Below are 26,926 nucleotides of genomic sequence, written 5' to 3'. Positions count from 1 at the left end.
TGACCTGGGGTGCAGCTGGAGGTTGTATCATGCCATCCATCCTTCACCAGGACCCTGACAGAAGCCTGACTGGACAGTTTGTTCCCAGACTTGAACGAAACCTCCTTCCACGCAGCCGGTGAAGCTGGCAGGGCAGGCTGCCTCCCTTGCGCTCTGCACACAAGAGCTTCCCAGCTGCTTAAGTGGCAACTGCCAGTCAAGCAGACTGACAAAACAACTTCTTTTGACCTGTTAATTTCTCTGTTCCTTTCAGCATTTGCTTTGATGTTCTTTTCATTTAAATTCCCCCTACATTCCAAACGTGGTCGGTGCTGTTTACTTTATATGTCTAAATAGCTGATATACTGTCACAGCCTCCAAGGGCACCTTGATAAGTTGTCTCATTTTAAAGTCACTTAGACCTGAACTGTGCCTCCCTAGCCTCCAAATGACATTTGCACAGATGGAAAACATGCTGTGTTATATTCTGCATTTTTAGGCTGTTTAAAAAATTGTGGAATTTTGATGTTGTGTTTTATGACAGAAGATTCATATTCTTGTATGCTCCTGAAACGGTCTATTACCATAAAGGTTTATTATTCATGCTGGCTGCTTGTACAGTCCAGGACTTAAGATTTCACCTGCCTAGGATGCATGGATCTCCCTACATGGCTTATGGATTACATACCTCCTGTTTATAAAATATCTAAAGGGAGCGGGATGATATAATCATTTATTAACCTCTCTTCCCATTGCAATGCTTAGGTGGGAGATACCTTTTCCCCTGGCCCATTTAACCAATTCAGGCTGTCTTTTAGGAAGAGAAATCTATTTGTCCTAGCTAAAGAAATTAGAAGTTTATGGTTTATAAAAAGCTATGCTTTAGGAACTAATTGACCAAATAAGCTAACAATAAGTTATTCTAACAGGAAAACTAATAGGTTCTAACACCTGTTCCTTTTTCACCTAGCAGATACAACTTAAGCAAAGTCTAAAGCAAATTCTAAACTATATTTTCTCTCTAAAACACAGAGAGATGCCAGGAAGGGTTTATCCCACCATGACAGGTATAAAAAGAATGCCACATCTTCCCTTTGTGCCTTCATTGTAAAGGGCTCCAAAATTCAAAAACACATCCAGGCTAAACAGCTGTGTAATTGTTGTCATGTGCAGAGCCTCCCATTTCAAAATAAGCACACAACCATCACAAACAGGGAAATAAGGCTCTTTAACAATCAATCAGTGGTTTGACGTGTCTCTCTGGGTTTCACAATATATGCCACAACTGACCCCTCAGAGATTTGCTTCTGTCTGGAAATAACACCTTCCCAGGGAAAGTATAGGTTCCCGTCAAATAGTCCACTTCTGCCCATATATCGCTTTTGTCAGGGAAAATCAAAGGAATTTGTAAAATGATGCATTGTATTTCATACTGCTGCTTCCCCCCACATCCTGGCTGTGTGCTGTGTTTTCTATCCTCTCCATCACCCTCAGGTGTGGAATCAAGGTTTTCCTGCAAGAGTTAAAACCCCCAGGATGGGATGGAGATGCTAGCCTGGCTCAGATGAAGCCTTAAATACCTGTTACCCGTATATTGCCCAGCAGTAGACACAGACTCCCAGGGCCAGTTGCCTTTAGGAACTTCTCTTTTTGTCGGGTTTTGAACTTTTTTAGTTTATTCAAATGCCAGTTATGCTCAGACAAGGCACATTAGCATGCTTTGCCTGCAGACTGATTTATGGATGGTTTAAAGTATCTTTTCTCTTTATCAGCCATGCGTTGCAGCGATATTGACTGTCACCAGTGATCAGAAATGCTAATGCAGGACGACAAGAGGCCCTTGGAGGCATGATCTGGATGCAAGGCGCATAAAACTGCAGCATGAGCCTCAGTCCTGATGAGTCTGGTAAAACCTCCTGGCCAAAGTGTCAAGAGAAGATGAGACGGCACCAAAGGCCAAAGACAGAGAATTGGCGCCCTCACCCCCCCCCCAACAAAAAAAAAAATTTTGTACCCCCCCAAAAAAAAAAAAAAAGCTTTTTTTGCAAGGTGGCCAGTAAAGAAGTAAATTTCATGGCACACAAGGTAAAAGCATAGCTCTTTATGCCCTAGGAAATTAATAGGCATCTAAGTGATAAAAGCTTAACACTGCATCAGATTTCCACTGATTTCTGCATCTTGCTGAGGAAATTGTTGAGCACTTTTCACTGCCCTTGAGTGCTTCTTGAATTGGTCCTGCCCAGTCCCAGATCCTTCTGTCCACCCTGACTCTAGCTGTATTCTTTGACTTTTCCACCATTGTGTTATCTCCTTTGCAGGACTTTGGATGTGGCTGAAGTGTCTCTGATAAAGGAACATCTTGCAGTGGCCCTTTCCTTGCATGGTTTGTGAAAGTCAAAGGCATGAATTCACAAACCCAGAAGATACATGGATAGATTAGCGTGGGAGCCAGATAGCCAAAATGACCTTTTATATACCTGAGAAAATATTTGGGCAGCTCTGATGTTTAAATCTTTAACAAAGATACCATTTCTGAAATAAATTGTAGCTTGTCTTTTAAAACTACTTAAACTCCATAGATGCCAGGTGCAAATATTACCATTTACCGTGGAATTGAGCTACTATGGCTTAAGTGAAAGCTCATTTCCTGGAAGAAACCAGGCAAATATCAGACTAGAACAACTTTGTCCCACCGTTGACATGCAGAGAAGTCTACCAGATGTTCATTTGCTCAGCTCCCACTCTGGGGAGTTGCATGCTGTGGCTTTGCTCAGTTTAGTATCTTATCGTTGTAAACTATTATTGCTGCATTTGAAACATAAAACACAGATATTCCAATCTTAATGAGGCAGCTGATGCACTGCAACTGTAAAGGAGATGATTTTCAGGAAATGAGTATTCCCAAATTGTGCAGTCAGAGATATTTCCTCGTTATGAGTTGATTGGTCAGCGTAGCTGCAACTGTATCACTAAATGCTGGGGATTTGGTTGAGGGTCTTGCAACACCTCCAGCTATAGGATGTGAGAATGTTCAGGTTGCATTATGAAAAAAGGCAATAAAACCAGGATTTATTTTTGTGATTGTAGAAAAGCTAAAAACTGTAAAGTAAACACCAGACTCACCCTGCAAGCAGTCACCTACTTTCTTTGTTTGTTTATTTATCTTTTTTTTTCTAATTAATAGAACAACCTACTATTTCTAGAGAATCATGAAAAGTCAAGCGTGTTACATAACCAGCTTGCCCTGACAGCTGAAGATAAATGCTGTTACAACATCCTAGACACTCAGCTGCCTGATTTGCAAATGGAAGCCATTTATTACCCAGTCAGAATTCCAAGAATTGAGTGTTTGGGAATTGAGTGTTTGGTTAATAATGAGCCCCCAAACTGATGATGCATCTATTTGTGAGCCAAAAATTCTGCCTGTAAAATCAAACTTTGAACTGAGGTTCTTTGAAGAGCTGGAGCCATAAAAGCTGCATCTGGAATTGCATATCAAATAGGTTGAGGAAGGGAGAGAAGGTGGAAAGTTTCCATCTCAGATAGGTAACCCTTTAATTAATGTCTAACACCAACCCGGATGGTTTTAAAGATTTTTTTTTAAAGTAAACAGTTTAAATGAAAGTATTAATAAATATATACATATATCAGAGATTGGCTACATATGAGGAAAGCTGAACTAGCTTGTGGCTACATGTATGTACTTTGGTTAATGAATTAATTTTACAAAACACTCATATTCCATGTTTTGTTAGAAATACCATCTTTTATTATAATAGAACCTGCGGTCACATGCATAAATATCGGTGCAGTAAAATATATTTTCATTGAGTGTTTACTGGCAGCTGACATGAAATTGCATTTGTCACATGTATTTACCAATTGCACTTCATACAGCTAGACAAGCTGGTGTAAGAAGTAAAACTGCTGTTTAAAAATGCACCTTCTCCCTCCACTCCACTCCCCTCCCCCCCATCCCCCACCTCTCTTCTTTTATATGGTAAGGTAGGTTAAATTGGAAGAAAAAAAAAAAAAAAGAGCCTGAAGATAAAATATTGATGTACAACAATTCAAGCTGTATACACAAGATGCTGTTGATAAAAACTATTCCTGAATAGAAAAGTTCAATAAAAATATATGAACTAAAAAATATGGTGCATAAGAAGAACAAAGTCTGATTTTCAGAGTCTAAATAGCTTTCTCTTGAAAGCTCAACTTGGTCTAATTATGATCTTTCTGGAATAACAGAGCAACATTTACCTTTCACTCCATCCATTTTCCTATCAGTAATATGTATATGCTTCCCACAGCATTTAGAGTCATGAGATTTCATTTATATGGAGCTTCAAAGACAGAAAATGAAAGACATCCTGTCATTGGTGTTGTAGCTGAGTTGGTAAATGAAGCCTTGGGGTGGAGATGCTCAACCACCATTTTTCATCAGCATTTCAGGCCGATGCCTCATGCCTGGTACCTGACATCCACATCAGCTTGTGGTTCTAGGTGCTGGGGCACCCAGAGGGGCATTTATGGAGAACTAGAATGAAAATGAATTTTAAATCATCTTTGCAGTATCTTTGCCCACTTGGAATGCAACAGAGACTCTTGTCTTTTATTGTTTATTGCAAACAGAAGGGAAAAAGGTTTCATTTTGAAATGGCCGTGCAATTAAGATGCCTGGTCCCTAGTGACCAGCAAAGAGGACATAGCACAGAATGTATCAATAAAAACCAAGGAAATCCAGCCTGTTAGGGACTGACACAATATAATTAAATTTTACATTTGTTCCTGAAAGGGTATTGGCACAAACTGAGCTCATTAATTCTAAATTAAAGCTTTTATTCTGGCCTGTCTACAACAACCCCTTTTAAAAAGTCTCTGTTTGCTGGATACACAGGTGGCATTCACATATCTATTACATTATAGAAGGAGACTTGACAGATTCTTGTCACTTGAGTACACAGAAAAATGAACATTTGGAATTATGTAACCTCCTAGGGAGGCCTGATTCTTCATAATACCGTTCTAATTCTTACAGTGTAAGTAAGTATAACTTTAGAATTTATACCTCATATGGTCCTGTGTCTAGAAATTGGCCAAATTCTTTCCACCATGTACCAGAGGTGGAAAGTCTACCCCAGAACTGTGACTGCAGTGACACCTGACACAACAGAATGAGGGAGAAGAGATAATGAGTTTATAGTTTGAAGAATTTGTAATTAAAGCACAAAAACTTAGCTCTTTAGAAGCCAATTGAATATCTAGGTGCTTGTTTCCCCCACAGTGTTAGCTTAAGGTAGGAACTAAGTGTTATCCTTAATAAGGCATCCATATAGCTTGACTTAAATAATGCTTTAAACCTGAAATAGCTGACCTGACTAGTTCTGAATTGCAGCATTGCTGCTGAGGTTATTAAACTAGTACCATGAGATCTGTGCAGCCACAGTTTCCGTTTGCAACCCGTCTGCAGCTAATCTAATCATCCCATGCAGTCACACGCTGCTTTATAGCCTCGACTGAGTTAACTGAGGTGGAATAATTGAAGCTAATTGTTGCAGCACAGACAAGCCCTGGCTAGATTGAGAACATTAAAGCATTACAGCACCATGTATTTATGCTAGAGGGCACTCATATTTCATTCTCAGCAGTAACAGAGCTTGGCATTTGTTTAATATATACCTTCAAAGCACAGTGCCAACAGTAACTTTCCAGGAGTGCTGTGAGGTAGGAGTGTACATCAATCCCTATTGTACAGATGAGGAAACTGAGGCAGAAAGGCTAAGGTATTTGACCCAGACCGCAGCAGGAGTGAAAGGATGTTTACCATGGGTGTTAAAGGGTGACACTGTGATCAAGACAACTTGAAAATTACTCTCCTCCAAAAAAAGCCAGCTCATGATATATATGGATCCTTACATCTGTGTACGTGGATTCATCCTGGATGTGGCTTTTTTGTACTTAAAACCACAGACCTTGCTTTCTTGTTCTAAAATTCTGTGACAAAAATATATCAGTTTAAGGCTTTAGGAAGAGCATATAAGGAGCTATGTGTCTGTCCCCGGCTCTCCTCTGCAGTGCCTATATGGTAACAGATCATTCAGCAATAGGCTGAACTACAGAGACACATGAACCCCATAGGTCTCACAGGAAAATGTCAGCTTGAGGATTTTTTTAAAATTATTTTTCCTACCCAACACCTATTTACTATCCTTTGAGAGTTTTACTCCTTCATTTCCAACTAATTATACAGTGAAGTATTGTGGTGATGTCTGCAAACACAAGAGGTCATGAGATTCTGCCTTGTCCCCTCCACGGTGTTACACATCTCTAAGGACAGAAACCCATCTCAGAAGACAGCTCCTGCCACTGGGAGTTCACAGCTGAGGAAGGAAAAGGCTGAGCAGCAACAAGAAAATGGAAGTGATTTGTCTGTGGCAAGAGACAGACAAAGTTTGGCTTCCGGGGGCTTGCAGCCAGATGTCAAGACTTCTTGTCTAGACACACTTGTCTGAATGACTCCACAGACCTCCAGATTTTGTGAGACTCTGAAAATCAACTGTTTCATTTCCACAGTACAGCTCAACAAATTCTGCACTACTCCAGGAGTGTTTCTTCGGACTCTCATTTTGCTTCCTCTGATCATTCATACAATTCTGTTTTTAGAAGAATGTTCTCAGAAAGCAAACATCCTGCTATTCAACACAGATAAAAGCTCAGCTGTTACATTGTACTGCGGATAGTGAATTTTTCCATGAGAATCAACATAATGGAGAGATGTATGCAGGGATTTATAGAATATACACAGTTTAAACACACAGGGACAACACCTGTAGCATGAAGGATGGAGAGGCAGGAACAAAAACAAAGAGTGTTTTTCAGAGGACATGCTGGCTTTCTAGAATAGCCAACCTTTCTGAAAACTCTCAGAGGCTTCAACTGTGAGACTGGACCCCTGATTCCCTGTTTTGTCACCCGTTACCCTTGATTTGTTTCGTCTTGCTTCACCTGAAGGCAATGTTACCACCTATGTGAATTTAACTCTTCAGAAAGAGGCAGCAAAAACTGCATCACTCTCACAAGCTGAGTTATTCTGGAGAACTGAAGGATGAGAAAGGCTGAGAGAGTTGGGGTTGTTCAGCCTGGAGAAGAAAAAGGTCCAGGGAAACCTTATTGCAGCCTTTCAATACTTAAAGGGGGCTTATGAGAAATATGGGAACAAACCTTTTAATAGGTCCTGTAGTGATAGGATAAGAGGTAACGGTTTCAAACTAAAAGAGGGTAGATTCAGATTAGATATAAGGAATACATTTTTTACTATGAGGGTGGTGAAGCACTGGCACAGGTTGCCCAGAGAGGTGGTAGATCCCCTGTCCCTGGAACCATTCAAGGTCAGGTTGGACTGGGCTCTGAGTAACCTGATCTCTTTGAAGGTGTCCCTGCTCATGGCAGGGAGGCTGAACTAGACGACTTTTAAAGGAACCTTCTAACTCAAACCATTCTGTGGTTCTGTGTTCAATCCTGCTACTTCATTCAGGAGACTGAACTTGCAGTGGGAATATTCCTTGTGAACATATCTGTTGCCTCTTTCTGAAAAGCTATATATTCATTATCATCATCTTCCTTATAGGAAACAAGATCATTCAAGTGTGAGGGGTGACAAAAAGGTGTAATGACGATGGTTGCCTGGTCAGGGTATTGAGAAGATGGGCTTTAGGACCAATGGACAATTAGAGTATTAATGCAGTGACATCACAAATATGAGCTTTCAGGAACAACATTGCAAAGAAATAGGTTTTAATATCACTGTTGGTGCTACCCAACGGGGAAACACAGCCATCACCATGAGTCTTATTTGATCAGTAGGAAAAGACAGTTTTGAATAGCTGCTATCAATGAACAGCTCATAATAAATTTTAGCTATCAAAAAATACGGAAAAAAGTTAAACACATTTTTGAGAAAATGGTAATCTGTTCATAGACAATCTGGGCAGACTGGGTACACTGGATAAAGTATACACTGTAAATCATAGTTGTTCAGCTCTTGTAATAGTCTAGAAGTCTCTTAGGATTTAAAGCAAGCTGAACAACTGACAATCTTGGAAGAATTCAAGTGTGGCTTTATAATATCTGGTTCAATAGACTGAACTGGATCACTCTCACTGGCAATTATGTGTTTCACCAAGCATCTGGAAGCTTCATTGATGTTTATATTTTCCTGCAAGCGAAAGAAAAAGAGAGGTTGATTAGTCAATATTAATTACACCATGCTGCATATTTCCTGTGCATAACTAATTTTTTCTCTAGGCAACATCAAAAATTTACTTTCCTTAATAAACAGCTTTTAAAAATCGACTGTATTAAATAATGCTTACTGTAGTTTTTAAGTTAGTTAGGATTTTGTATATTATGATTCATATCTCCTTTAAAGTATACACAGAGCTCACTTTAAATTACCCCAAATTCTTGGTGATTTGATTACTTCAGTAAACTGAACAAACAAATGCCAGAGGGATGTTAAAGACAGATGCCTGAAGGAATGCTCCAAAATCCATATTTTACTGCTTGAATAATTGTTACTCTGATTTTCAATGTATTAATTACCTATCAGCAATTACAGCCATCAACAGCACTTATTTTTTAAAGCCTTTTCGATAGTTTCAGGAAGATCTCTGTATACAATGCTCACAATGAAACCTGTAATGAACCTGATTCATTGAATAAATTATACAATCTCAAGTTATTCACAAGACAGTAAAAAAAGTTCTAGAACATTCAGGGTCCTCACTTATTTTTTGTTGAGGCTGAGTTATCTCCAGTGCACTGCTTCAGAGCTATCTCACCATTGGTTTCATTTGTAAGACAGAAATCCTCACTCTAGGGGTTTAGAATGAAAGGCAAAGAACATCTTTTTCTACATATGCCTTATTTCAACAGCACGTTTAACTTGCAGCAACCTTTAGTCTGTTTGTGGAATAAGCAAAGCTGAAACAGCCTGATCAGCGAGACACAGCTCAGCACAGCATATAAAATAAGCAGCAATACTGAGTAAGGAATTATTTTTTTTTTCTGGCATAAAAGACACTCTTCTACTCTAACTATCAGCATTGATTATTTATTTTATATGACAGCAGATAGAAACCTCATGGTAGCTTCAGTCTTCTGGGAAATCATATCACACACCGACGTACATACATAAAGAAATGTTTAGAAGTATATATTATGTATATGCACATGCCCGTCTTGCTCCATAAAGATTATATTTTTCTTTGCAATCTAAGAGTGACCCAGGTTTCCAAGCTGAATCTGGAGTCAGTTGTACTGAGACTATAAACACCCATGTACACACTGCCATGAAGTCTACCTTCAGTAAGCGTTCAGCATCAATTCAACATCAATAATAAAATAACCTGTAAAATCTAACATGTGAAACATTTTTTATGTATATGTCCAAAAAAAGTCAGATGAGATGTTTAAGTATGAAGTGCAGCTATAAAAGAAAGAAGACAAAGTACAGGTGTGTGTGTGTTTCAGTAGACATGGTGAAGTTACATGAAGACCAAAAGCTAAAGTAACGGATTCTGTGAGGCTGATTTCTAATCCCCTTGAAAGCAACGGCAAAGCTCCACAAACTCCATTACCATCCCTTTGCGCCACAGTAAAGAACTGAAATCTGGGGATCTAACTGAAAACGTTAATTAGTGCCAAGATTTCACAGGTTTCTTCAACTACACAAGTGAACTTAACGATTTGAAATTTGAATATTGTAAAGAATATCAGTTGGTTGTAAAAACCCAAATCTTTAGACAAGTCATTTACATACTAACTCCTAGAAAGTAATAAAGAGCAGGGAATCAGCTCTGTACTGAGATGTTAAATTGTTCCTGTATCACATGGCTCTCTTGGACCAGAGAAGCAAATTCCTCAAGCACGCACCAAAAGTCTGTTTCAGAACACTGTGAAATTTTTTTAGAAAAAATAGACAATGAAAAATCTCTCTCAGTACTGCTTAGAAAGTTAAAGACAAAACAGTTCAATGCACAAAAGCACATACGTAAAAATCTTTTGCATTGTGTTTTCCTTTATTAATGGACTGATAAGCATTTCATTTACCCATGTGCTGCTTCTCTCTTGGGATGGCAGCATGCATTTTTTCAATAATGTCTTAGTGACTACCTGAGATTCTGCCCAAATTGATTAATGTTCAGAAACCCTAACTAACAGAAACCCTCTTTGAGAGAGGCTTAAGATCAGCATTTTGTAAGAGTGGGAAAGAGAGAAGGAACCCAAGCCCACAAAAGCATAAAATGGGTATAGGTGGACATCCCTTATCCCCACTGGTGATGGATGGAAGTCCACGTGCCAGGCCTGAGCCCAAAAATTCAGAAGGAAAAAATGAAGCTGTTTGACTTCCGCCAGAACTCAAACCAAAGTGAAATTGGATTATTAAACCTCTTTTTAAAGCTCTATAGCCTTTTGGGGGAAGAAAGACAAAACTGAACATGCAAGTATTGTTTTGACATAAAAAGTCAAAATATCTAGGTTTGAGAATATGAAAATTAAAAGCTTCTCTTTTTCTGCATTGCTCTTTCTCCCTGTTAATGAAGTGATTTACCAAATTTGACCCATATTCTTTATTTTTTTATTAATTGCATTTTGGATTGACTTTGCTGTTTCCCTGGTTAGTGTCTGCCCATATCTACTGGATATCTGTAAAGTGGGATTAGATACGGACAGCGATCATCCCTGGCTCTGGCCATTCCACTTGAAAAGGCTTCTACTTGCAGTCCATGCCCACCTTCCTCTCTGCCAGGGGACCATCCCTTCTGATGTGCCTGCTGAAGTTTGTGACTGAGCTCTTACTTCTTCAAGCAAAATGTGCTGGTTTGCCAGGGTCCACTATTCAAAGCATTTGCGCCTATGGCGTTAACATTCTGCCTTGTTCTGTATGAGAGGAAAGCAATAAAAAGTCCTGTCTGTAGTGTGTGTTAGATCAGAGAGGCATTTTCTTGTCCTGAACATTTATATGAGCTGTCTAAGCTGTGTGGATGAACATTTCTACTGGGGTACAAAGGGAACAAGAGAAGAAGGGTGACTCTGGTACAGCTGGTTTTGAGCTTGTGTCTAGCTCCAGCCTTCTCCCATGGTTCAGGTGACAACCAGTACATAGTACAGATGAGAAGCAACATGTTAAGTCACTCGCTGCAAGCAGCCTGTGCTCATGCCAACAAAGCAACTCCTGCTGTCCCAGCTCTCTGCCTTGACCGCTTCGTGATGCTACTATTGCCTTTTCTTACAACTAATCCTACGGTGTCTACTCCGTGTCCCAGGTCTGTGGATCAGACACAACCATATCCTGGTCTGTCTAATGAAATATTGATTTCTGCACCTCTCCTCCTACAGTGTGTTTTGCAAAAAAAAAAATTAAAAAAAAAAATCAATATTCTGCTAGGCAGTGAAGCAGCTGCAGACAGTAGATGGTGATCTGCTATCCAAACACAGACACCCAGAGACCTGGTAATTTTGGAGAGCAGTAGGTGTTGAAAGGCAACCTAGGGAAGGGCAGAGAAAAAGGAGCAGGTGAAAATCCACTGAAAAAATACAAAGAAACCAACAACCAGAGCGTAAGGTTGGACAGAGAGGACTAATCACAGACATCCTACTAATTGTTATGAAACATACAAATAGCCCCAATTATGCCTAAGAATGAGATTAATTATGTTTAACAAAAGACAGAAAGTATAGGTGAGACAACAGACTGAAACAATGTCTTTCAGTGAATGCCTTAACTGCCATCTCCCTTTTGTTCTACACAAAACACCACAGGAATTGTGGTGATGATTTTCTTTCTCCTTGCCTCACCTCTTCCTCTTCTCTCCTCACCTCAGCTCTTCCTCTTCCTCTTCTCTCTTCTCTCTCTTCTCTTCTTTCTCTTCTCCTCTCTCTTCTCTTCTCTTCTCTTCTCTTCTCTTCTCTTCTCTTCTCTTTTTTTTCTTTTTCTTTTTTTTCCTCCTTTTTTTTTTTTTTTTTTGTATTTTAGTAACTACCTTCCATATTCTGAACGAATTCTTTAGGTCATACTGAGAGGCCTACTCTGCCTCCTTGGTGGAGCCACATCTGAACATCAAGATGTTCAGGGGTTATCTAGCTCTTGACACAGTACTAGATGCACCTGTAGTGCTGCAGCTTGTGTTCCAGCCTGTTCAGAGGCACTTTCGCCTTCACAGTTCTCCAAACACTGGGGAAGGTCTGTCTACCTATACTACTTTTAGGCCTGCTATTACTCAGCACTGCATCTTTGATGTGTTTATCTTCACAGCATCTTTCTGTGATAGGGAAGTGCTGCTATGGCCATTTGTCAAATGGAGAAAATGCAGAGCCCCAAACAGAGGAAACTGTGTGAAACCTGGTCCAGCACATGGTGGTTAGTTGGTCCGAAGTAATCTCATGACAAGGCAGAAATGCAACAGCTTCCTTTCCCAAGGCTTGCAGGAGAGTTTTTACTGGAAGACCAAAAAGGAAGGGTCTGACTCTTCAGGTGCCTTTGTTGCTACCAGTCCTCCCTTCCTGCTTTTACTCTACTTCTCACATTGACATCTGATTTTGCACGCTAGCTTTTCTAAAACCCTTTCCTGAGCATCTCCCTTTGCCCTGTCCTCTGAGATGCCTAACCCATTTCTGTGACTTTTGTGCCTCCGTAGGCCTGAGCACCTGACAGACACTATCACAGTCAGTGATGCAAGAACTAAATTGTGAATCCAGCCCTAAGTGATTTACCCTGCACTGGCCTGCCAACGTCTGCCAGAGCAAGGACCTGAGCCCAGCTCCTGTGATGATGATGTCTGACTACTTGAGTCAGTCTTTCTCTTGACCCCATAAAGAAGGAATGCAAAAGTGAAAATCACCACGTGCTACTCTTTGTTCTACTACCAAACAAAGCAAGGCAAAGAAAATAACTCTAAGCAATCTCTGAAAGCCAGAAAGGAACACTGGAAGACACAAATGAAATTACAGTTTGCTTTGCAAATCATTCTCCTTCAAATGTATGTTTTCAAAGGGCAGTTTTAGGATAGTAACAGGGGCAGGGAAGTAGAGTTGCATGATTTAAATCCTTTGAACCTATTGGTATGGGAAATAATATCGTAGTCTTGTCATGCAACAACCAACTGAAGGGAAAATAAATACTTCATTCAATGTGTCTCAAAGCAGTACATAAGCTCAGCAAGCTTCTTTGCATTCTGGATGGTCTTCGCCCTTATCTGTCATCTCTAATGCAGATGCAGAACATTAACATTTAGAGCATTCCATTTTAATACATGAAATAAATGCCCTCAGACGAGACTGACTCTTAGCTCTTTAGAACAAAAAAACCCCTGTTGCTAGTTTTATGGATGTCTCACTTCCAGATGAAACTTTTTTTCTTTGCTGTGCAGATACCTTAGATTTTTCTGTCTGGTTGTTTTCTGGTATAAAACAAGCTCCCTTTCTACATTTGGGTAGTTTATTTATCTGACTGAATCTAATGCTTCTGAGTCTTACCTTGAAAGTCAGGATGAAGAACAACGTGTATGCAGGCATAGCTACCTAACATGGGCACCTGGGGAGGTCTAACCCAGCACTGCTTGGAGACATGACCTTAGACTCCACTACTGGAGCTAAAGGAAATCAACTTCCCTTAAGTAAATGTTTACAAATTCTGAAATATTCAGCTATTATATGAGAACCTATTGAGAATCACATATTTTCCACATTTTATTTCTATAATGCACTAAAATCCAGGGGCAGGGATATGACTTTCAAGATGTTTTAACCTTTACTCCCCTGAAGCAAGGAATCTGAGGGAATGGCTCCACATATTCCCTTAGCAGAGCTCCCTTGGAAACTTCTGGCAGCAGAGTCTTGATAAGATGTGGTGCTGTACTGCTGTACATACAAGTTAAAAGCCATCCAAATGCATGATCACGAAATTCATGGACGTGAACTGCTGTGACTGCAACCCTGAGAAAAGATAACTTCTGTAATTGAATTCTTAGAGGTGATTGGATATTCTGCAATAAAAATTGTTGGACTAAAAGACCTCCAGAGGTCCCTTCTGACCTTAGTTCTGGGATTCTGTGAATTTCCAGCTTTTGGCCAGCACTAAATATCATATTTCATAAAAGTGATCCAGAGAGCTACAGGACAGCTCTAATACCTGTAGGATGATCTGAAGTAACTCCTCTTCTTTCAGTCACAGGGAACAAACTCTGCAGAGGATTCTGCACAGAGTGACTGTATAACTGACCACAACGTTCAGCAGACAAGGAGCTTAGCCTAGTTTGGTAAGGATCTGGAAAGCACGGCCTACTGGCACTTCTGGGCAGTTTGGACAAAAAGAGAATGTCTTTTCACCTAACTCTGTATTGCTGACAGCAGAATCACAGCAGGGAAGAGAGGTACTCAGGCATAGTCACAGCACGTTTATGGTCAGTCGTTAGGTATTTCAAGTTATTTCTGAAGCAGGTATTTTCAAGCACATTTTGTTTTGCCTGACTTGTCTGTTTTGATGCATAAATTCCATTTTCATTCTAAAGTGATAATAAGCTTGAAATTGCTGCTTTTCTAATCCAAGTAAAAAGCTCACCTCTTTGAACCAAGAATGGTGATGAAAACAGTTTAAAGGCTTGGAAATGTGAGTGGAGCTCTCAGCTACTGTGGTCACATGCTGGATAATTAAATGTGTGACAGGAAGAAGAAATTTCCTTCCTTTAAAGAAAATGCATCTTTCACAATACTTGTGGTAATGAAATTTATTAAAGAATTTACTATTAAGGGTTGTTTCGTGACTGTCTGGGGATGTGCCTTTTAGACTTCAATAATATGAACAAATCAAATAACTGTATGCAAAAGAGACCAGGTTCTCAACTGGATATATGGAAATTTGTGGACTTAGGACGATGCTGCATTGTGCTGTTGCCCAGGAAGGCCCTTTTTACATGGCAAACCATCAGAACAAATTCTTCTGTCTTTGTAGGGAGCAGAAGAGTGGAACAGGCTGAGTATTTCCTTTAGATTAATGTAAGAATCAAAACTAATACATGAGAATGCATTAGGTGACTCAAATGTTTTATATTGAAGTTGTTAACTTAAGAAAAACAGTACCAGGGAGTAATACAGTGATGTTTTTTTGGTGCAATCTGCCAGTGCTACAGACAAAAATTTAAAACTATTGACAGTATGAAATATGACAGGCACTTATATAGCATGCTACTTTCTGCAAAGCAACCAGAACTAAAAGATGCATTTTTATAAGTAATCACCTTTGTTTTTCCAAAATGCATAAATCATACTGGGTTTGCTCTGAAGGCTATAACACTTCCAAGCACATCTCCAGAAAACCTCTGGAGATCTAATTATTCCAGGATACCACAAAAAAAGGGTTATTACTTATTTGAACTGCTAAAACTGCTAGCTGCAATATGATGACTTCTCTGTCAGTGTTATTCTGCTTCAGAAAAGAGTTTCTATTCTCTACAGTAAACATACCTAGGTTTTTATTTTCCCCAGCCCCAAGTTCAATTATTTAACATGCCCTAGGCTGAAAGAATATGAGATACAGGTAACATCCAATATTTTAAAATAGCAGTAATAATAACTTTTGTTTCAAAAAACATGCATAGATTTTGGTTCAAAATTTAGACCAAGTGGGGTAATTATCCTCATCTAAGTTAGTCTAAACGTTGTGATTCAAGCATCTTTAGGGGAATTACTCTTCTTTGCACCTTTTTAAGTCAGGAACCTCCAATTCTGAGTGGAAATCAGGTGTGGGGTTTCCAGAATAACAGATCCTAGCCTTTAGTATATAGCAGCAGAGAACAGTCTGATAACAGAATCACGTGTCCTCAACTCTCACTGCTCCCTTCACAGTGGCTTTTGAAGAGAAGTCTTGTCATAGCTGGACTTCTTTCTGTTCCTACATCGTTACACTAGTAGCCTGAGGACTGCTTGCGTTTTTGAGTTAAATAAAGTAAGAAGAATCTAGATATTTCCTTTGTTTAAAATAACTCAAAATCTTAATTCTATGTGGCTTAGGAAAATTTGGAAAACTTTTACTCTGTTGTGAACTTTCTAAACTTTACATGTCCTTTATACTTCCATAGTTCCGCCCAAGACTGGCTCCATCGTCATGGTGAAACCTCTCTGTGACCATTGAAATTGTTTGTAAATTCATTCTCTGCTGTGACCTGAAATGGCCCTTGGCATAATTCATTTTAAGAGGTGGACAGGGAGCTAATGTATGGAATTCATACAAATTCCTTTCTCACGGGCCAAAGAGCAGTGATCAGCTGCAGGACTTTGCTAATCCAAACCTAGAATAATGAAACTATGACCCTGTATCCTTTAAACAATGCTCCATCTTGTTCCCTCTCATTCTCTTTGAGAGTCTTTTAGACGAAGGCATTTTAAAACAACTTCCTATTCATTTCTCTCCACATGATTTTAGTAGTGGTTTTGCCCTCAGGCCTCAATTTTCAGTGGATTAGTTATTGTCCTCAGGAAACGTAGACTCATGTACATGTCAGAAATGAAGGAAAAGTAATTCTGAAGAAAACAGTTGTATACAGTGTTACACATCACTTGTGACCTGCATCCCAAATACCCACAACCAGGTATTTCATGTTATTTGTGACCTGAAAGACAGTTAGGCACCTAATAGAATATTGGAAAGGGTGAGACTATGTAATCCTTATACAAATAGTAACAGTTTGTCCTGTGATAATCTCCTGACTCTCCACATCTTCTACTGACAGCTGCCATTCCAAATGCTTAACTCTCTGCTTATTTTTTTTTTTTCTAGAATAGTTAGCTTTCTGCCATAACTCTCATGAAGAAGCTGATGTAAGAGATCCTGGCTTCTTTCTTAAAACAGAACTAGACACTGTCCGTAGAAAAATTTAGGTTATCCTAGAGAGGAACACTGGATTCTGATGGCCTCACCCAGCACGAATCAGCAGAGAATCACAGACCTGAATTCAAGCTAAGTCCTCTATATGCAGGAACGGGAAGTACCCTGTCTGTAGAGCAAGATAATTTGCACACTGATCTAGACCAAAATTTCTTCCTAAAAATGGGATTTTGAAGAAACAGTGACTATTTTTGAGACCCATTCAATAGGAAAGCAAAAACACTGACTACAAGGACATAGAATTATAGAATCATAAAATCACAGAATAGTTTGAGTTGGAAGGGACCTTTAAAGGTCATCTAGTCCAACCCCCCTGCCATGACCAGGGACATCTTCAACTAGAGCAGGTTGCTCAGAGCCCTGTCCAACCTGACCTGGAATGTTTCCAGGGACAGGGCATCTACCACCCCTCTGGGCAACCTGTTCCAGTGTTTCACCACCATCACTGTAAAAAAAAAAAAAAAAGCTTATATCTAGCCTAAATATCTACCCTGTTTTAGTTTGAAACTGTTACCTCTTGTCCAATGGCAATAGGCTCTGCTAAAAACCTCATCCTCATGTTTCTTATAAGCCTTCTTTAAGTACCGAAAGGCCACAATCTCAGCGCAGAGTTCATGCAATGCCTGAGGCAGTCTAGAACTTGCTGCTAGTCACCTCCTGTTACTTATGCTGATTACAAGTGAGACTTCTTTTAAATATTAATGCTTAAAGAAGGAGTCAAGACCAGAAAAGCAAAACACAAGTATGCAGTCCACAGGTTCTTGAGTAACTTTCATAAAGTGCTTAACAGAAGTTAAACAACTGAATGTAGCTTTTTGGCTTTCAGTCTACCAACAGTCTAGGTCAAACCAGAGACAAACTGTTCACATTTAAAACATCCAAACATTCCTCAGAGCTGTTAATGATGACATCAGCTTTAATAATCAAATAATACCATAAACACAATATCCATTTAACTGTTGTGTTCAAGTCAATATTCCACATGCCATTCAGCTTTCCAAATGTTGCATGCACTGAGATTATCTGAGAAATCTCAAATCGATGCACAGGACCACTGAACCTTGGGTCTTCATACTCTGAAAGTCCCAGTGCCCTTTTTTGACTTTTACCTCAATTTTCTTAGGGGCACCCAGGAAATCTGCACCAAGGCAAAGAACTGAACCTCACAGAAGCTCATTTGGCACTTTAACTACTGTTCTTTCCTTCCTCCCCAGATTTTTTTTGAAAATGTTTTTCAGACTGAGACCTTATAACAGTAAGCATCATACAGGCGCTAGGGTAGACTGACATTTTTTTCTGGAATCTAGCACAACAAAGCTACTGTCTCAAGTCAGCACTTCTCAGGCAAAGCAATTACATAAATATTTAGAGATATTATTCATTGTTCAGAATTATGAAAAATATCCTCATGTCATTCAGAAGAGGTAGCTTTTGTGCCTTGACAACGGTCATCTTCCTCCCCAGGCTATTACACAGTAAGTTGTTGACCAGTTACATACTTTACTGCTGGCCTATCATATTAGGGCAGCTGCATTTCAGAACAGAAATGTATTAATTTACAAACTAACTTTTAATTAATTCCACCAAGAGAGAAACTTTGCAAGGTACACATTTTGACCGACTTAACTATTTTAGGAAACAATTTCTCTGAACTTGCAGGAACATTGAAAAAGAAATGGAAACATTACCTTGGCTGATGTTTCAAACCAGCCCACGAACCCATTCTCTTTGCAGAACTGGTCCATCTTGATGCCGTTGTTCATAAGAACATCTATTCCCTGGTCACATTTGTTTGCTAAGAGGACAGTTGGCACAGGTTTGCCATTTGGAAGAACCAGCTTAGAGTCCAAATCTTCTTTCCATTTTGTCACTGCTTCAAATGTTGCAGGTCTTGTAACATCAAAGACAATAAATGCCCCCATGGCCTCTCTGTAATATACCCTGGTCATGTTTCCAAATCTTTCCTGACCTGTGATGAACAAAGTAGGAGGGGGAAAAAAACTTTGTAAAAATCACTGCTTCCAATCTAGGTCATTATTTCACAGAGCAGGTTTTCTAAGAGAGCCTTACTGAAAGTAGGACTTCATTTTGCTCATCTCTGGAAAGATTCTCTTTGTCTAAATAATGATAAGTACCATCCTAGACACATTTGTTTGAAAATGCAAGAGAGTATAGCATGAAAAAGGAGTTTTAAAGTAAACATCCAAGGAAATCTAATAACTTTATGACAAGCTTGAACTTTATTAAGCTGCCAGATTTCTAGACCTGTGGCCAGTACCAAGGGTCTTGGTGTACACTGTAGGACCTTAAACACAGGAGTCACAAAAAATCTAGATACCATATTGGAAATTCCTTGATACTATGATATTTTGTGGAAAGCAATTAACACAATCGATCTGTTCAGGCGTGAAGAGGATCCTGCACATTCTCATGCAAGTGGTAATAATCAACAGTAAGGTAACTAAACTCTGGAGCCACACCAGACATCAGAGTCGTTATGAGTTTACTTTTACTGGCAAACTAAAACACAGAGGTGAGAAAGGTGAATTTAAAGCCTTACAAAGATGGAAAATGTTCTAAGAAAAAGCACAGCAGTAGCAATATGAAGAGCTGTATTGGTCCAGTGAAAAGATCTGGGAGGGGGCGTTTCACACTAGATCTGTTCAGAAGCTTTGTGGTTTTTATTTGCTGAATTCAAAGTGTTTTCCAGGAAGTTATTTACAGTACTTTTGTGAGCTAACAATATATTATTATATCCAAACATGGATATTTGTAAATATCTATCATTTTGTATGATTAACAGTGTAAAAATTAACACACTTGACGTCAGGATGTGGTATGTTGATCAGCTGTGGGTTTATTAATATATATGCTGTTTTCATGGGAACTTTGAAAAAATGTTTCAAAGAAGGGAAATTACCCAGAATTTTTCTTGAAGTGAAAAAACAGAATTTCCGTTGATGTGTACTACTGAGCTGTGATCCAGAAAAGAACTATAAAATCCTGAAACATGACAACAGCAGTCTTTAAGCAAGACAACTCTTGTATTTAACTATATGCCTCTGTAGCTGAGAAAAGGTGCTATGAAAATAAACAACATTCAAATGAAACCTTCTTATAGCCTTATTTTCGCAATGTGCCCAATTTTGAGTAGGTAAGGAAGACAAGACTGGCAGTCTGCCTCTGACCCTAGGAAGGTTACCTGTAGGGTTTTTATCTGATGGAAATTGTGCTGTCAAAGGTAAGGCTGGGATGAGAACTGAAGAGTGCTGATTACTGAGTTTCTAAACCATGCAGTTTCATTTAATTGAAATAGCACTGAACATAGTTATGGGGTCAACACCATCTGTTTGTGATGTTTATCTTTCGTTTTATGCACTAGCTGTTGCAGTAAAGAGAAAGTTGTTCACATGATACAGAAACCAAAAGTGGATGCCTGTCTTCTCCAAATTCATGTTAGATTTTCTTTACCTTAAACAAACACTGAGTCTTCTTGACAAAGCAAGATAGAAATACATAATTTGTGGGAAACATAAGGTCATATTGCAAATTTCTTATGGCTATGGTTTATTAAAATGTCTTATGATTCTTATCAGTGGGCTAATCAGATGAATGGCTAAGTCATGTGTTATTCAATAATCTCCTTGTTAAGCAATATTTTTTTTCATCTGCAAGAAGGTGACTTCAAACACAAGTCAAGGTCTGATTAGAATCTTAGCAGTGAGGCAAACAGCAACATATACAATTAGTTTTTGATGCATATTGTATTTCAGTGGCAATTTACACTTCTCATGCAAAGTTCTTGAGATACTTGCACTATAGATGAGATGTAAATGATGTAAGAACAGATAAACTTGGGACTTCCACATATTTATCGGGACACAGCTCTCTAAGAGAGGTGGGACATGTCACAGAACATGAAGTAAACTATGAATTTGCAGCACAAAATAATCGTCTCAAACAATCAAAGTTATTAGAGGAATAAAAGGCCCTTTTGATGTGGTCTTCTGGCTAGTAGTGGCCCACAAAGTTCTGACATACGTTATGACACTGATTCCTCCTCCTGCTTCCAGCTGATTTTGCAGATACCTAGGTTTTTCACTGCACAGAAAAGCCACCGTGTTTGTAAAAGCAGCTTTATGCAGGAGGACAGAGCTTACCAATTTCCGTTATCAGTCACTTCAAAGAAAGAAAAAGAATGGAGCTTCGGGCTGAATGAAGTGCCTAAACCCTTTCTGAAGTGGTCTTTTTCCACATCAGTTGCAATTAACATGTGAACATACTTGACAAAAAGTCATTATGCAACTTTGAATGGAAAAAGAGGTGGTTTGCAAACCACAGATTCTTAGTTTTATGTCATTTGCATGATGGCTTTACTTTTATTTAATTCACCTTGTGGAAAAAAGTGATCTCTAGTGTTTGCCTTGTGCTTGGGGAGCTAAACATTGTGTCTAAGAATCCAGGAGGACTCTTTTTTCCCAAGATTCTCCCTTTTGTGAACAAATACCTATCTTAATATATGAGGTTCCTAAAACTTTTTAATTTAGCAGAATTACTCACAAAAATAGGCAGTTTGATGTATTAAAGGTGTCAGAATCTGGCCTTAGGTTTTCAGCAACACAATGGCTTAGGCAGTCATTAGGCTAGAAAACATATCAACCATCAGGTATTCAGTGGAAGGTGACCCTTGAACATTAGAATCTGCTTTACTGCAAGAGAGACTGGGTCAGAAACTTGTGAAATGTTTCTTTGATCTGTCTCATCGTACTTTACTGCATCCCTTGCAAGGCCACTGGCACCTGCCATCACTCCCCATGAGTCTGATGGCCGTTCCCACTGAGATGGTGCTTTATGCTGGGATTCATCTGCCCTAAACAAGGTTCCGAAAAATGAACGGGGTGTATCTAAGATTACAATGCCTTTGTAGTCAGAGACTGAGAAGAGATATCTGGAGGGCATCTTTGCATCAAGGACAGACATTTAAGAGTGGTCACACAAGCTTGATTATGGAGGTTTTTTAACCTCTGCCCTCAACCCCTTGGCACGCCCAGGGCAAGGAACTATACACTGATGGTTCAGTACAAGATGTCTAATTGCGAAACTAGATGAATCCTACCCCACTTTGAAGTGAATCCAGTGAGGCTAACATGCCAAAGCAACAAGATTTCCATTAAAGGGAAGGACTACCTTTCTGAACAGCACTTGCCTGCACATTTATGCTAGGCTCAGTGGCACTTCTGCAGCAGGGATATTTATTATTTCATGGGTTTAAAGCAATCCTCATCCGAATTTTCATAGTTTATAAAAATGCACCCCACATAAATTTGCCAGCATGACTTGTATAGAGATCTACAATTTTCACTAACCACTATTATCTCTGAGAAAGTTATAAAAACTAATGATAAAGTGCTAAAACTCAATTTCCACCATCTCGCCCACAGTACCTGAAATATACTGCAATATAAAAATTGATTAAGACTTGCTAATGCCCAGTTTTACAACAGGCTTTACTTCTTGCCACCATCCCTCATCCTAAGTGGCCAAAGTTTCTGGGAACCACTCTGCTTTACAGAGGGCCTTTAGCCAGCACTGAGAAGCTAGAAATTGTGGAGAAGATTTAAACATTTTTTTATTCTTCAAAATAACTTTCAGAATTTTAACCCTTGAATTCAAGTCATTGCCTTCTGGACTGAAACCTAAGCAAGCCTCGAGGTGGTGGTGTTCATTACCCCAGAATGTGGAAAGCAGGCTGTAAGCGGGACCAAGCCCATGAATCCCACCACTAATCTATACTGAAACAAAACCGCCACAGCCAGGGGCTTATTTATGTTTGCAGAACAGTAATTTCATGGTAACTTAGCCTAGAAATCACCATGACTATCTTATTTATGCATATGTACTGCAGTGCTTAGCAGCCACTAAAGGATGTGCTGAGCCCGGCAATAGCGAACAGTCCATTTACTCCTTCGGGAGCACAACACTCTTAAAACTTCACAACTGTGCAAAGACTGCTGTTTCTGAAGGTGAAAGTTGCAGGGAAATGAAATTAAACCATTCTTTCACCACTGGTATTGTGGGGATGTCGCCAATGCATTGGTCCAACTCTTTCTGAGATGAGAACCAGCCTTGTAAAAGCAAACCAACATCTTTTTTGGTAGCAATGAGTAATCCAGCCCACACATACACAGCGGGAGGGATAACGGTGATGCTGACAAGGCTGTGAAAAAGTAGCAGGGGAGGGGGAAGGCTCTGAAGTGCTGCTCTCTGCCCTCCACTGCTCTCACAGGGCTGCTCCCTGCAGTAAATCTGCAGCTAAAGATGGTCTTCAGAGAAATCTCAGGGCTGTGTGGACACAGAACACAGACAGTAGCACCGAGAGCAGCCTTGCAGAGAAGTGAATAGCAAATATACCCAGATCTGCTGTCTGCAACAGTTTGTTTCTTCAACAGTGGGACCAGCCTGCATCTGCAGGGTGCCACCCTCCCACCCCCCCTGCCACAGCAGCCTTGTTCAAAATATGATTAAGAGTTTATTTTAAAGCTTTCCTTATACCAATCTGGTACTGAATGTAAAGGATACTCATACAAAGGCAGCAGAAAAGATAAAGAAACAAAAAAAAAAATATTTCTAAGGAGCAAGATGTAAAGATGGATGACACCGCAGTAGAGGTGATGGCACACTTTAACAGGGATGTGAACACCAAAACTGAGAATTTGGGACATTCAATGAAATAAAAAGGAACTGCTGGGAGGAAATTACAGGAAAATTTTACCATCTATATCTCCTCCCACACACAATAGTGAAAATTCAGTCACTTGAAACTTTAGGCACTTCCCTGGATCAGACTTAAAGTCATAGATTTTAATGCCAGTGTGGTGTTGTGGATATAATCATAAACCATGAAGTTTTGTCCAATTATTCCTGTCTAACACCCATAGCTTCAGGAATATATTATCTGCTCAAAAACTCCAAGTCTCAAAGTAATAATATGTGATGCAGAACCTACCTTATCCCTGAATTATTTTTTCTAATGCTTGGTTATCCTTATTGTCCATCATTTACCTCTCATCTAAATAAATGCAGTTTCAGCATTTAGCTAATAGATTTTCTTATGGCTTTGTTTACCAAATTAAAGAATACAGAAAAATATGTTACAGAAATATAACCTACAATTAATTATGAAACTAGATGGCACTTGGTAACCCAAATTTGCTTTTTCTTCTTATGTCTGTAAGGGTAACAAGGGTAAACTGCTTGGTCCTACCACAGCTGGAGTATGTCACTCCTCCAGATAAGTCACCACGCATATAAATCCTACTACTAATGTAGATGAGCTTGACACTAGTTTTACTCAAAACCATTTTGAGAAAAATATTTCTAGATTGTTAAACAATTTACTACCCACTGATCCACACAGTGAAGTGCAAGGAAGAGTACACATTACGTTTAGTAGTAAGTTCACTGGCTGTGTAACGGAGGAAGAGGAAAAGATGTAAGAGCTAAAATGATACCTGATGTATATATACACACACATTAAAATATATATTTATATAGAAATACTGATATGAAACATTACTGATACATTTGCAGCGTTTGCTTCAATTCAAGATGTCCTGAAAGCTAAACTAACACCCTTCAGCTTGGTCAGAGACTATACATTTATTTCTTTATATCCCCAAAGCAAAACACGACCCAGTAACAGAGATTCTATCAAAAGAGAGAGGATGTTCTGAGACCAGAAATTTTGTCTCCCTCTTCTCCTCACATATTTGTGTTATGCAAGTGGTGATATGCGACCGACCACAGCCAGGATAAAACTCTTCTGTTCCCTCCATATTTCCAATTAGTTTTGCTTCATTTTTGTTTTTAAACATCTTTTTTTCTCACCAGTCAGATGCCTTATTCGTGATAACTTCTATGCCAGTACCACCCTGATCTGAATTCATTGTGTCGCTTACAGAACTGATTTGCTATGTATAGCCACCAACAGCTAACGCTCCTTAGGCAGGAGTCATTAAAAACTGAGACAGCAACTCTTTTTATTACCGGCCACTGTCTTGACCTTCACAGAGATGCTTTGAATTGAGCAATTCATATGAAATTTAGTACTATGCTGTAATTCTCTCTGTCATGTGTGATAACTCAGAAAGCATGCTAGTCATTCAGTACTACAACTTGGTGTAATTGCTTCTGCAGCCTGACTGAAAGCTACATCATATGATCCAGCAGCACATGATTAGTAGTGTAATAAATCTCTGAAACAAGGCATGCAAAATACATTAAGTCCCCGATGCATTCTGAATTTACTATTAAATGCTTTTTCTCATGCAGAAAAGTTTTGCTAGATGTGTATGTATTTATTGTTATAATCGGTCACTGGTGAGCAATAAAAAGCAATGTTTTCCCCATTATTCCAACTTTTAACAAAGAAAACGGGGCATGTATATATTTAATATCATAAAACTGTAATACTATTCTGATGTGTAAAAAAGCTGAGGTTATGCATGTTCTGCATAAAGCAGCGTTGTTGCATAAGTTTTAGGACCTTGGTGCCAAATTCAGAGCTCAGACATGAGGCAGCTAGGTGTAGAAGAAAGGCACTCCCTCCGACGATAAGAATGTCAAGAATTTTCTCATTTCACTAGTTTTACTCAGTGCCGTTCCAGACTAGATCACTGAACCCACAGTTCAGGCCACAGGCTGGCACAGTTGCCTAACAGCTGATATAACTTTCACTTCTATTCCCTACTTAACAATTGGAATTTCTTAATTTAATTGAGTTTTTGAAACACCCTCCTTTTTGCTGTAAGCTCTTGTGTTATAGCTGTACTTGGAGTCCTACGTACACTAAAGGAAAAATGATTGTTTATTGCATGCAAAATATGCCATCAAGATAAACTTTTATTTTATGGACTGAATAAAAATGAGTAAATGAGTAAAAAATAAAAAGTTGTGGGTTTAACTGGGAGCCAAACATAAAAATTCCAAAGCACTGACAGCAACCATTTCAAATTCTGCATTTTTTAATTATGTAAGCATGCAAGGATAACTGGACTTCTTTATTCTTCTTCTCTCACACAGAGTAAATTATTAAGATTTTTGCTTTATGTTGGAATAAGGACAAGTAAACATGAGTAAATACATTTTTAACATCAAGGATTATTGCCAAACAGAAACACTTCTATTTTCAAAGCATGTCAGAAGTTGTTTATGTGTCATTGGGCCGAAGGACAAAAGGTAGGAGAGAGAGGAAGGAAAGCAAGGAAAGAAAGATATTTTGATGAAGCAACTCAGTGATACTTTTTACTTATTTTTTTAAACTATAAAAATTATTTTGACCATAAAAATTATTGAATCCTTCAACTCTTCCACTAAACTAAATAACTGTAAAAGGAAATTCTTGTTACTCTCCCTTCCATCACAGAGACCTGTTAGTCTAATGAGGGATGCTGAACAGAAGCAGCTGCAGGGCAAGAATTGGGGCATTTGGAGAGGGGTGCCCGTGTCCCCGCATGTGTCTGAGGGCTTGGGAGAAAAATCAGTCGGGGCAGGTTTCACTCTGACGCCCTTTTTTGGTGGGTCTGCTGACTTTAGGGAAACTCCAAAATGTCAAGCTATCCTTAAAGTTTTCTCTCCTCAATCTCCTCTCCCTTACCACATAGGCATTGGTAGTTTCCAGCTTAAAGATTAGTAAAAATGAATTTGGGTTTATATTTTGGATTGTCTCTGCATGAGTCATCGAGCAAAGGGTTCTCCTCTGTACTCACCCGCAATATCCCAGAGCTGCAGCCGTACCACAGTCTCAGCATCCCAGCTCAGCACCTTCAAGGCAAAGTCCACTCCGATGGTAGCCCGGTAGTGGGGGGAGAAGTTCTGGTGGACATAACGTTTGATGATGCTGGTTTTGCCCACTCCCAAGTCGCCGATCACCAGCAGCTTGTAGAGGTGCTCCTTCTGATTCTGTTTCTGCATCTTTCCTGTGGCTGTGGCTGCTGCCTGCGAACT

General features: G+C 39.3%; 1 protein-coding gene across 1 annotated transcript; it reads right to left on the bottom strand.

Moving 5' to 3' along the window:
* Positions 1-7,991: 7,991 nt before the first annotated feature.
* On the bottom strand, positions 7,992-26,926 carry RAB38 (RAB38, member RAS oncogene family). The gene is made up of 3 exons (XM_010072623.1): positions 26,689-26,926; positions 18,610-18,890; positions 7,992-8,194 (listed from the first exon to the last, which is right to left on the bottom strand). Exons 1-3 carry the CDS (start codon positions 26,891-26,893, stop codon positions 8,042-8,044), a joined length of 639 nt encoding a protein of 212 aa, XP_010070925.1. The 5' UTR covers positions 26,894-26,926; the 3' UTR covers positions 7,992-8,041.

Source organism: Pterocles gutturalis, unplaced genomic scaffold (genome assembly GCF_000699245.1).
Source record: "Pterocles gutturalis isolate BGI_N339 unplaced genomic scaffold, ASM69924v1 scaffold15317, whole genome shotgun sequence".
NCBI classification, from domain to species: domain Eukaryota; kingdom Metazoa; phylum Chordata; class Aves; order Pterocliformes; family Pteroclidae; genus Pterocles; species Pterocles gutturalis.
Note: the sequence above shows the minus strand (reverse complement) of the source record. Positions and strands in the feature narration are given on the sequence as shown.